Genomic DNA, 12,918 nt, shown 5'->3' with positions numbered 1-12,918 from the left:
CTAAAACATGTAAAAGCAAATTGGTAGATACTATGAGAAGTGATGTGCAATAGACAATCCAGACATGTAGGAAACATGGGTGGGCTCTCTGCATCTCATTGTAAATTCCAGGGCGAGCCCACCCTCTACTTGGCCGCCTTGTTCTGCGATGGCCCTATTATTAGTATGAGATGGGATTCAGTCTGTCTCCAGGAGGAAGTCCTGAAATCCCGACTTAAAGAGCTGCCAATCAGAGGTCAGTAGTTCTGCATCATAGCAGGTTCAGTGGCTACTGCTGGTATTGTGGGAGGTCCAGGAAAAAGAGGAACTATGGATGTCCCAAAACCCGATAAGTCCAAGACTTTGCCAGGCCCAGGTTGGCAGTCCCGAACAAGAGGGGGTGGGAGGCACAGGGAGAGGGTGGACACGGGGAGGCAAAACTGCTGGGGTTGCCTCCGATTGGCAAGAGGGGCATGGAAAGGATGCAATGCTACTTTCACTGACTAGCAGCCCTCAGGGGTGGACCTCTGGGTTACATATTGGGCACAGGCCCCTCCCGCCACCCATTAAATCAGGGCAGAGGCAGGGTGAAGCCCTTAATTAAGCATTAATTACCTACTTAAGGGCCAGCCAAAGTCTCTTTGCTCTCGATAAAATTGTGCTGGGGCTGTTGGCTGTGGGTATGCCACCGATGGCACGGTGCCCTGATTTACAGCTCAGGTGCCCGTTTTCCCACCAGCAGGTGGCCCATGAAGTTATAATACTCTTTATTGTCATAAGTAGGCTTACATTTACACTGCAATGAAGTTACTGTGAAAAACCACTAGTCGCCACATTCCGGTGCCTGCTCGGGTACACAGAGGGAGAATTCAGAATATCCAAATTACCTAACAGCATGTCTTTCGGGACGTCTGGGAGGAAACCGTTTAGCACAGGGCTAAATCGCTGGCTTTGAAAGCAGACCAAGGCAGGCCAGCAGCACGGTCAATTCCCATACCAGCCTCCCCGAACAGGCACCGGAATGTGGCGACTAGGGGCTTTTCACAGTAACTTCATTTGAAGACTACTTGTGACAATAAGCGATTTTAATTTCATTCACCCAGAGGAAACCTATGCAGACAAAGGGAGAACATGCAGACTCCACACAGACAGTGACCCAAGCCGGGAATCAAATCTGGGACCCTGGAGCTGTGAAGCAACAGTGCTAACCATTCTGCTACCGTGCTGCCCCACGTTCGACCCCATGTGGGTGTTGGGGAGGATGGAAACGCAAAGTGATGTTGCAGGGATAGGTTTCTATAACTAGTGAGAAAACTCACAATACCCTTAGGAAGAGTCAAAAGTGTCTTGTCAATTAAGGCTGGAGAAAGAATGCACACTTTATACACACAAGCTGGCTTGTCTTCACTAATTAGTTAATATCTGATTATTTGTCTGTTTAAAATGAACAACACCGATATGTGAACCTAGGAAAATGAGTCACCTTGGTCACTTAATAAGAAAATAAGTTTAAAAAAAATACTTTTCACAAAAGATCATGTTTTTGACACCCAAACTAGAAGGTAGCAGAAAGCTGGATGTTTTCGAAGTCTTGCAAAAACTTACAAATGTCAGTTCTAAGTTTACTAAGCCAAGGAAAGTTAAGAATGTAAGTTGCAATGGTAAGCATTCAATCTCCTGGAAAGAAACAAGTTTGACAAGGATATCACACTTTTAGGCAAGTTAGATCTCTGAAAACAGTGATAGAAGGTAACATGCAAGAAGGCAGAGGCAAAATTTATGCAAGGTTGGCTGAGCCAAGATGAGATATTAACAACCAAATAAGAAAGACAACGACTACAGACAAGGGGCACGTTTCAGCAGACGTAACCAAGTCCACTTTTAGGCGCATTTGGCGGTGTGATTCTCAGTGGCTGCTGCGCCAAGAATCATCCCTCTATTCAATGGCACTTCACTGTTTTTGTGGCCTCAGCAAATTTCTCACCGATGAGGCCACACTTAGAGAGATTTCTCACGAGTAGGATTGACTGTTCGCAGATCGGGCCACCATTTTGGTCGGCAGCCCTGATCTTCTCTCTCACCACGCGCACCCCCCCCCCCCCCCCCCCCCCTCCCCCTCCCGCTTCCTGGTTTCTGGACTCTGATGGCGAGACTCCCCCCCCTCTCCCTGAGGTCCCATTAAGCCTGGTGTGGACAGGTACTAAATGTCGCCCTGGCGAGGTGGCTCAAGCACATTCATTGAGACCTGGGTGCAGGGGAATCCAACGTCCATGATTTAAATATGCAGGTCTAGATCTTCCCCAGTGAGGGAGAGATCCAGATTACCGCTAGCAGAGCGAGGTGAGTGACTCGTAAGCGGCCCGGCCCGGGGCCCGATTTGGGGTTCTCGCCCAATTCACCCGTTGAGCCCGGATCCGCTCCCATAATTGGAGGGAGGCCGAAGATGGAATGCCTAATCGGAAGATGTTCACCCAGGTAGAGGGACAGCAGATCTCAGAAGAGGAAGTGGAGTGCTCACAGGAAGGCTGTAATGGCCAGATATTAGAGTAAGAATGCATCCAACCTGGTGCAGTCTTATGAGCACAGAAGGAACATGAGGAAATATGATGTGTTCACACTGTGCTGATCTCCACCATCAGTCCTTGCAGCCCCTAGCTTAGGCCACAGTAATAGCAAGAGCCTGAAGACTCCACCTTTGCAGACAATGACAGCACTGACCCAGAGGATGCAATGTTATCAGCCTCTTCCACAATATCCACCATTGTAGTTCCATCCATCCACGTCACAGAGGGTTTGCATTTAGATTTGGGAGCGCAATTTAGTGAGCACATTGTACATATGCCCCAGCATCTGGGGAAGGCTGTGACAACCAAAGCCCCTGGCACTTAGGACTGCTGGGACCAGACCTCTGCTGAGCCCTTTGCTGATGATGGGCATCTGGTCGCAGTCGCAAGAAGCCCGCTGGAGATGCAGCATAAGGTGGGCAAACATATGGCAGGGGTGCCAAAAGAGGACTTCCGCTGACGGCCATGGAGTGAGCAGTCGCACATTTGGTAGCTCCCGCTCAAGATGGTATTTTTCGGTCTTTTCCCCTAAAATGGCAACGGTTTGGATGTAAATAGGAGTAGGAGTGCCAGGAGAACATGAAACTCCCCTGGTGTAGCTGGTGGATGGATCCACGAACTAGGACTGGGTGGAGAAGAAAGGAGCTGTTGGAGCAGGAGAGTCTTCGGGTGCGCCACAGGCAGGGGTGCCAGAAGTCATGCGCAGCTCTGCATTGGTGATGGAGTTGTCCATGTAAATCATGAATTCTACCATGTGTCAGGCATGAAAGCACATGGCTTCCTCTGTGGAGAAGTTGGCAACTACCATGGTGAGACACATCCAACATATTACCCAGGTGCACTCCCACCTGTATTCCATCACTCTTGCCATGGACTCTATATAGCCGTGTCTATGTGAGAGGGGAGTCTTGCGCCAGGAGCTCCTTTTCCTTGAGGAGACAGAAAAGGTGCCATTGCGCATTTGCCGGGAAGGAGCCAGTGCCTCTTACCCAGAGACTTCCTGTCAGGGCAGCCCCGAGGATGAGCGGCCTCTAGGTATCCCCTCTTCAATGACTCCATTGCCTCCAGTACCAAGGAGAAAGTCCTTGTACCAGTGCTGGAGACCTATGGGAAATGCAACATATATCATGGAACCCTGGATACAACAATCCTGGGGAAAAGAAATTGAGCTCTGCGGTAACCTTGAGGGACACTGGCATGGGATCCCCGTCAAATACGTGGGGCTGCAGGTCTTATTGCATAATTCAACAAATCACTGTTGTTGCTTCACGGGACAGCCTCAGCCATCTCTGGAATTGCCTCTCCTACATTTGCAGGTATTAGTTCTTATACTGAAGACACGATAACTAGGTAATGCCCATCTCCTATGTTGCCTTCCCTCGATACCTATCTCTTGCCAGCCTCCTTCTGTGGTACTACCTACTGCATTGCGGCCTCCAGTGTCATATCCTCCCCTCCTGATCCCAAGATTGCTAAAATATTGAGTGTACCCACGGCAAATTCGCCAAGAGAACTATATGAAGAAGGCAGTCAGAGATTTGAGCACCTCTGTGTTCATGGTTTTCACGAGTGCAGCTGTTGAACATTGCGATTTTAAAATCCTCCAATGCACCCAGAATCTAAACTGCTCCCACTACCCTTGTGGCCTCCTCCCAAGTGGACCTGGACACCTGCCAGCTGACTGGAAGATTGGGAAAATGGCCAGGATCACCATCTACCTGGAATGGTCATCCTCCCGGTTTCCTTCCAGCTTGAGTCCATCGCCCGTGACCCTCTGAACATTATGTGCACCTCTGCTGTCACTCACAAACCTCCCACCATCACCCTTGACCCTCTTAGAGTGGGCATGCCATTTCTCCCCATGACACTAACACCCTCTGCATACATCCTCCTGGAATTAGGGATCTTTCCCATCATCCTTGGCATATCGTTACAATCTCTTGATGCTATCTGTGACTTTCCAATATCGCGACCTCTGAATGGACCTGCCCTCATGCTGCATCAACCTCCCACCCCGTAGCTGTGGACATTCTCTATAACTGAGTTTTCTTACTTCAATATCCAGGACCCAACATTGGACACCTCAGAATTCGACACATTAGACCCTTCATTTTGCATTTGCTGACTCTCCATCCCTCCCCCCCACAACCAAGATACTAAGGTTCTTCCGGTTACACACTTCCATGTTCCGATCCAAATCCCCAACTCTCCCCTCCCTACCCAAACCTCCCCCTCTCCCCCCACTGATCAAAGACCTCCTGCCCCACTTCACGGTCAGACCCCACAGCCCTCTGCTCAAAGTTCTCTGGTCCTTACCCCCAACCCGTGCCAGAAACACATTTGCCCCCTTCTGACCCTCCAACTAAGTTGCCAGTCTCCAGGTCTCCTCACTTGGGCTGCAGATTTCCACAAAAACCACTGCTCCCCTCAGATCCAAATGGACAAACTTGACTGATGCATGCCACTATTAAATAACCATGAATCAGGTGGCACAAGTTTCTCATGTGCTGCAAACATAATCTTCAAGGAGGGAGTTAATTTTGCAAAAGTTATAGGATAATCAGTATTCATGTAATGTAAATGAATTGAAAGTAGGAACCCAACCAGATGACGCGAGGCCTGACCCACCACTATAATGCCTTTACATCTCAATCTGCCATCAGGAAACTGTGATTTCAGCTCCTGCCTAATTAAGTCCTCCCGTACACATTTCCTGCTCGTACAGGCCCTATTAAATTCCATGTGGTGTCTCCAGAGGTAAATCTGAGTGTTCCAGAGAGGGTTAGAAATGTCCTATTCTATCAAAATTAAACGAAGAAGGAAAATTTTGCACACCTTTATGTTTAATAATTTAGAACAAAGCAAAGCAAAACCCATAAAATTAAATTGTAATATAATTTCCGATGACCACATACTCCAGGCCTGGCAAAATAACCAGTATGAATATATGTTTTTTCTTTATGGATTTGCGATACACTATGCAAAGATTTTTTTTTTCATTTTTAAAAATAAATGTTTGAATACCCAATTATTTTTTCCCAATTAAGGGGCAATTTAGCGTGGCCAATCCACCTACCCTGCACATCTTTGGGTTGTGGGGGTGAGACCCACACAATCATGGGGAGAATATGCAAATTCCACACGGCAGTGATCCGGAGCCGGAATCAAACCCCGGTCCTCAGAACTGTGAGGCAACAGTGCTAACCACTGTGCCACCGTGCCGCCCCACACAGTGCAAAGATCAATTTGTAACTAGTAATTACAAAATTCCTAGCATTAATTTTAACCAGATCCTGGAGGGGCTGCATTAAGCAATATTTGTGAGCTGGTCTCAAAGAGTCAGAGTAATAACTGGGTGTTAATTGCAAGTAAATAGATTCAGTGCAAGAACTTGGAGGAAACTCACATCTCAACCAATGAAAGGCAACTTGCATTTCAATACAAGGTATGGTTGTTGTCATCTAGCATGAATTAGATTTGTATCTAGTCTAGATGCATACGCTTCCCAATATTGCCATTATTAATATCTCACTGTATCATACAAAAGGTTCACATAGTGTGAAACGCATTGCAGTGAATTAAAAATTACTAAGATGTTATTCTTCAACAATGGAGCCTTATACAATAAATTACAGATTTCTATGTACACTTCTCTTTTCAACTTCCTCATATATAAAGAAGCCTGTACCTCTTAGCAGCAGAAGAAAGTGTTTCCTTCCTGGCAACGGAGAGAGCCGAGCTATGCATTGATTTCCTGGTCATTGGACTCCCATTAGTTATGCATGACAGGGAATAAGCTTCACGCAAGGCTGGCTGTCCTGAAATCAGATGAGACAAGGTTATCATTTCACGGCCCACCTCATAAAATAGCATGTAGTTCCTATTTACTCTGTAGGTTACAGGTTTCCCGGTGGTCTGTTGACACCAATCTTGAGCAGTAAATTCTACATGTTAAAACAAATGACCGCTTATTTTAATGCGTTCATGGGATGGCAAGGCCAACGTTTATTATCCATCCCTAATTGCCCTTGAACTGAATGGTTTGTGTGATTCATTTCAGAGGGCTGTTAAGAGTCAACCACACTGCTGTGTCTGGAGTCACACATAGGCCCTAAAGGACACTCGTGAGCCAGTTGGGTTTTGAGGACAATCGATAATAGTTTCATGGTCACCATTACTGAGACTAGCTATTTTTAAAATTCCATCCTTATTAATTGAATTTAAATTTCACCAGCTGCCGTGGTGGGATTTGAACTCATGTTCCCAGAGCATTAGCCTGAGCTTTGGGATTATTAGCTCAGTGATGTTATGTGGCCATCTGGGATGGCCACTTACAAAGGGGAATATGGCCACTTGCAAAGAATCACAGGAAATATGGCCAATGCAGGATCCAGACGAACTCAGAGCTTAAGTGTATATTTGCCACTAGATAACCAGACACAATCGAAACCCCCAGCCAATTTGCATTCTAATGGCCCATTTCCCCAGAACAAAAGACTTGTACTCAGGTATCAGATACAGACTCATTGGCGCCACTCCCTTCATCCAGGAAGCCCAAACAGCCAAGGTCAATGACCGCTCAGGACACGCCCAGCCATCAAGGCACCCTCCCCTTTATTGGCTAAAATCGAAGGCAGTAATCGAAGCCTGCCAAATTATTGGGTCCAAAGCTAAGGACCGCCCAAAAGAGCGCGAAACCCCCGAAGGATAAAAAGAGACACTGCCATGTGTTCAGTCTCTTTTGGCCCCGGCGCACCGGCACTCTCTTGGCCCCAGCTTGTGCCCAAAACCAATTGCAGCACCACGACCAGAAGCAAGTTCAAGACCAACGATCGCTTCCAGACGGATGAGCCCAGCAGAAACGAACTCACTTCTCCAGACTAAGCCACTCCAGATCCGAACAAAGGCCTTGTTCCTCTGCATAAAGCCGGGTGCCTGAAGTTAAGTACAGGTTGTTGTAGTGTTAGGTGCAATTTAGCTTGTAGTGTTTCATGTTGCATGTCGAAGTAATTCTTGTGTTCAAATAAACTATCATTGAACTTGAACTAACTAACTGGTTGTTGGGTCTTTGATCGATATCCGGCTAAACCTTGTGGTGGTATCATTTGATACCTGGCGACTCTGAAAAGCAATATCATCATTAACAACTATCAGTAACCAGTTAAAAAGAGCAACATTATTGGCGTCTCCGGTGCAAATTGGCAACAGTTACCAATACACCTCCCTCCCAAGTTTCAGCTCGATGACCTTTCATCAGATCTCTCTCCCCACATGCTGCCTGGCCTGCTTAGTATTTTTGGCCTTTCTGTTTTTATTTTATAATTGTGGCATCCTTGGTGTCAACCTGAGGTTTTCTTGTACTAGGCTACTACAACTTTCTCAATTTGAAGTGTGTTGTGCTTCAAATTCTACAACCTTATTCCCCAACATCATTCACACATTCTCTCTTTTTTTTTTTATAAAAAGTATTTTTATTTGACAGATTTTCATCATTTCCACAATACAAAAACAACTCCAACAACATCCCCCCCCCCCCCCCCCCCCCCCCCCACCACCAATCAACGGTAACCAACTCCTGAACATGCATGATGAACAAACCCCAACAATTGTAGAGCCCCTCCTTCACCCCCCTCAGCTGGAACATCACCTACTCCAGGGTCAAAAGCTCCAGCAGGTTCTCCCGCCACGCTGAGGCACAGGGTGGAGAGGCTGACCTCCACCCCAACAAGATCCGCCTACGAGCGATCGAGGTGAAGACAAAAACATCTGCCCCCCCCCCCCCCCCCCCCCCCAACCCCCCCACCCACCTGCAGCTCGGGCAGGTCCGAAACCCCGAATATGGCTTCTAGGGGACAGAGCTCCACATCCACATGCAAGATCCCAAAGATTGTACTGAATACCATCCTCCAAAACCTTTGCAGCTACAGACAGGACCAAAACATATGAATATGGTTCGTGGGGCCCCTCCCATATCGTTCGCAGACATCCTCCACCCTCTCGAACAACCGACTCCTCCTCCATTTAGTGAGGTGCGCCCTGTACACTATCTTCAGCTGCATCAGCCCCAACATCGCACATGAAGTTGAGGCTTTCACCCTCCGCAGCAACTCACACCACAGTCTCACGTCCAGCCCCCCCCGCCCCCCCAGCTCTTCCTCCTGCTTCACCTTAATCTCCTCCATGGATACCCTACCCTCCTCCAGGATCCTCTTGTAGATCGCAGAAACTATCCCCCCTCTCCAACTCCCCTGCTGACAAGGAGGCTGGCGATCGGGAAGGTCGGAGAAACCTTCCTTGCAAAGTCCCGCACCTGCTTGTACCTGAACCCTTTCCTCTCGCCAACCCATACTTCTCTCCCAGCTCCCCTACGTTCGCTTCCAACGCAGGACCTTCTCCTTAACATTAAACTTATGGAAGCAAATTATAGCTGCCCTTGGTGGCTCATTTGGTTTCGGCTTCGGCCTGAGCGACCAATGTGCCTTGTCCAGCTCGTATCGGGAAGATTCTTCCCACTCCCCCAACAACTCTGCCAGCATCTCTGCAAAGTACTCGGTCAGTCTCAGGCCCTCCACCCCCTCAGGCAGCCCTGTGATCCATAGCTTTTTCTGCCTTGACCTGTTCTCCAGGTCCTCCACCTTGGCTCTGAGCCCTTGGTTAGCCTCCATCGCTCTCTGCAGCTCCTCATCCATCGAGGTGAACTGGTCACTGCGCTGCGGCATAGCCTGATCCACCCCCTTCAGCTTCTCTCCTTGCTCCAATACCTCGGCCGATATCTTTGACACTGCCGCCTTTATCGGTGCAATCACCTCCTCCACCCACTCCTTCATCGCAGCCATCATCTCCTCCCGCAACACCTCCATGTGTTTGCCGAACTGCCTCTCAAATTCTCCGGCCATCACCTCGATCAAAGTTTCCACTGTAAGGGGAGAGGCCCCACCCAGCGATTAAACCTCCGCTATATTTCTTCTCGCCAGACTCACCAACTCACTCGACGGCGGACTTTTGCTCAAACCCTTCTTTCCAGTGCCCGTCTTCTGGGTCTTCAACATCTCACACCTTCATTATACCTTCCTGCACCAGCTCACCGCAAGTCTCACACATTCTCTCTCAGGACTGTCTTTAATGTATTTGATTTCTCTTTTAATGCCTCCTCTTGTCTCACTCTTGGCATTTAATCAGTTCTTGTTTTCCACTTGAGCATTTTTACATTGTACATGTGCTTACTTTCATTTCTCGATTTCATAGAATCATAGAATCCTTCCAGTACAGAAGAAGGCCATTCGACCATCGAGTCAGCACCGACCCTCCAAAAGAACGCCCTATCCAGACCCAATCCCCCATCCTATCCCCGTAACCCCACCTAGCCTTTGGACATGAAGGGGCAATTTAGCATGCCAATCCACCTAAGCGGCACATCTTTGGACTGTGGGAGGAAACCAGAGCATCCGAGGGAAACTCACTCAGACACTGGGAGAATGTGCAAACTCCACACAGTCGCCTGACGTCGGAATCGAACCGGGTTCCCTGGCATTGTGAGGCAGCAGTGCTAACCACTGTGCCATTGAGACGCCTTTTAAACTCATTTCATCTGTAATATCCTCCAGTTTTGAAGAAAGGTCTACATATAAAATGTTAACTCGTTTATTTTCTCCAAAGATGCTGCCTGCCAAGTAGCTGTTTCCAGCATTTGCTGTTTTATTGGAATTAATAAACCATGGCCTATTTAAATCTTTATAAACGGCTTTCAAAGATTCAAAATTATGCATGAGTGTTTCGGCAAATGCTGCAGTAAAACTCCAAAACTAACAGCATCTTGGGGCTGGGGTTACCACGAACCAGAAACTGAACTGGACCAGCCATATAAATGCCATGGCTACACGACCAGGTCAGAGGCTGAGAATCCTGCAGAAAGTAACTTGTCTCTAGACTCTGCAAAGTCTGTCCACTATCTACAATGAACAAGTCAGGAATGTGATGAATGCAGTGCTAAAACACTCAAGAAGCTTGGCACCATCAAGGACAAATCAGTTCACTTGATAAGCATCCCATCCGCCACTTTCAACATTCACTCCCTGTAACACCAACACACAATGGTAGCAGTGTGCGCCACTTACAAGATGTAATGTAGCAACGCACCAAGACTCCTTCAACAATACCTTCCAAACCTACAACCTCTACCATTTATTACTTGGATGCTGGGACAGAGAGTAAATTTGAGGAGTTAAGACAAATTTTTCATTGGTAATGGGTTGAAGGGCTATGGAGAACAGGCAGGATGGTGGAGTTAAGGCCAGGATGAGATCAGCCATGGTTGAATGGCGGAGCAGACACGATGGGTCAAATGGCTTAATTCTGCTCCTATATCTTATGAATTTATGACAAGAGCAGCAGCTACATGGGGACACCACAACCTGCAGGGACCCCTCCAAGCTATACACCACGGTGTAATGACAACAATCTCTCCCTCAACGTCAGCAAAACTAAAGAGCTGGTCATTGACTTCAGGAAGCAAAGTACCGTATACACCCCGTCTGTATCAATGGTGCCGAGGGGAGATGGTTGACAGCTTCAAATTCCTCGGTTGCACATCACCAACAACAATCTGTCCTGGTCCACCCATGGCAACGCTACGACCAAGAAAGCACAACAGTGCCTATACTTTTCAGGAATCTAAGGAAATTTGGCATGCCCAGATTGACTCTGATCAACTTTTACAGATGCACCCTAGAAAGCATCCTATCTGGCTGCATCACAGTCTGGTATGGCAACTGCTCGGCCCAAGACTATGTGAAAATAGTTGTGAACACATCCCAGTCCATCACGTGGACCCGCCTCCCATACATTGACTGTCTACACCTCCTGCTGCCTAGGGAAAGCAGGCAGCATAATCAAGGACCCCAACCAGATTATTCTCTCTTCCAACTTCTTCTATCGGGCAGGAGATACAAAAGTCTGAGAACACGCAAACAGGTTATCAGACTCCTGAATGACTCTCTAATGGACTGAACTGATCTCTTCAGACATCTCTACTGAGTAGTACTACACACCTGTGTGCTCACCCAATGACTGTGTCTATGTATTTACATATGTATTTATGCATATGCTATGTTTTTTCATTTATGGAATGATCTGTCTAGACTGTATGCAGAACAATACGTTTCACTGTACCTCGGAACATGTGACAATAAATCAAATTCAAATCAAATCCTGATTTGGAACTACAGTGCCGTTCTTTCACTGTCACTGGGTCAAAAGCCTGGAAGTCTCTTCCAAATGGCACAGTGGTTCTTCCTACACCACATGGACTGCAAGAAGGCAGCACACCACCACCTTCTCAAGGGTAATTAGAGATGACCAGGGACAATCTAACCTCCCCACAGCGAACATTCTTACCAAACTTTGTATACTGAGCATGACTTCTGATCTCTAAGTCATCATCTTAAATTGCAAATAACTAAGGTACTGAGCCTTGTGGTATTCCATATATTCAGGCTGCGACTAATGGAATACCACAAGGCTCAGTACTAAAGCTTTAGTTATTTGCAGTTTCTGATAAGGATAGGAAGTCTTGCTGCAATCATAGAGCTTTGGTGAGACCACATGGAATACTGGAGTGTGAAGTTTTGGTCTCCATATTTCAGGAAGGACATACTTGTACTGGAAATGGAAGGTTCACTGTATTGCTTCCTGGGATGAGGGGTGCCCTGCTGACAAGAGGTTGAGTAAATTGGCCTACACTCTCTGGAACTAATAAGAATGAGAGGTGATATCATTGAAATATACCATATTATGAAAGGGCTTGATATAGTAGATACAGGAGTTTTTTCCTCTGTCTGGGAACCTAGATCTGAAGATGCCGGCGTTGGACTAGGGTGAGCACAGTAAGAAGTCTTACAACACCAGGTTAAAGTCCAACAGGTTTGTTTTAAATCATTAGCTAGTGATTTGAAACAAACAAGAACAAAGAACAAAGAAATGTACAGCACAGGAACAGGCCCTTCGGCCCTCCAAGCCCGTGCCGACCATGCTGCCCGACTAAACTACAATCTTCTACACTTCCTGGGTCCGTATCCTTCTATTCTCATCCTATTCATATATTTGTCAAGATGCCCCTTAAATGTCCCTATCGTCCCTGCTTCCACTACCTCCTCCGGTAGCGAGTTCCAGGCACCCACTACCCTCTGCGTAAAAAACTTGCCTCGTACATCTACTCTAAACCTTGCCCCTCTCACCTTAAACCTATGCCCCCTAGTAATTGACCCCTCTACCCTGGGGAAAAGCCTCTGACTATCCACTCTGTCTATGCCCCTCATAATTTTGTATACCTCTATCAGGTCTCCCCTCAGCCTCCTTCGTTCCAGTGAGAACAAACAGA

The 12,918-nt window shown here is 47.3% G+C and overlaps 1 protein-coding gene across 6 annotated transcripts in view; it reads right to left on the bottom strand.

Moving 5' to 3' along the window:
* Nucleotides 1–12,918, bottom strand: part of LOC140425871 (echinoderm microtubule-associated protein-like 4) — a 371,640-nt gene that overhangs the window by 148,271 nt on the left and 210,451 nt on the right. For all 6 annotated transcript variants that reach the window (XM_072510261.1, XM_072510260.1, XM_072510258.1 and 3 more), the window contains exon 3: nt 6,232–6,361. In XM_072510261.1, coding sequence (XP_072366362.1) covers nt 6,232–6,361 — 130 coding nt within the window. The remainder of the gene's footprint in view (nt 1–6,231; nt 6,362–12,918) is intronic.

The sequence above is a fragment of the Scyliorhinus torazame genome, chromosome 1 (genome assembly GCF_047496885.1).
Source record: "Scyliorhinus torazame isolate Kashiwa2021f chromosome 1, sScyTor2.1, whole genome shotgun sequence".
In the NCBI taxonomy this organism is placed as follows: domain Eukaryota; kingdom Metazoa; phylum Chordata; class Chondrichthyes; order Carcharhiniformes; family Scyliorhinidae; genus Scyliorhinus; species Scyliorhinus torazame.
The sequence above is the reverse complement of the archived record's forward strand: the minus strand, read 5'-3'. Positions and strand labels throughout refer to the sequence as shown.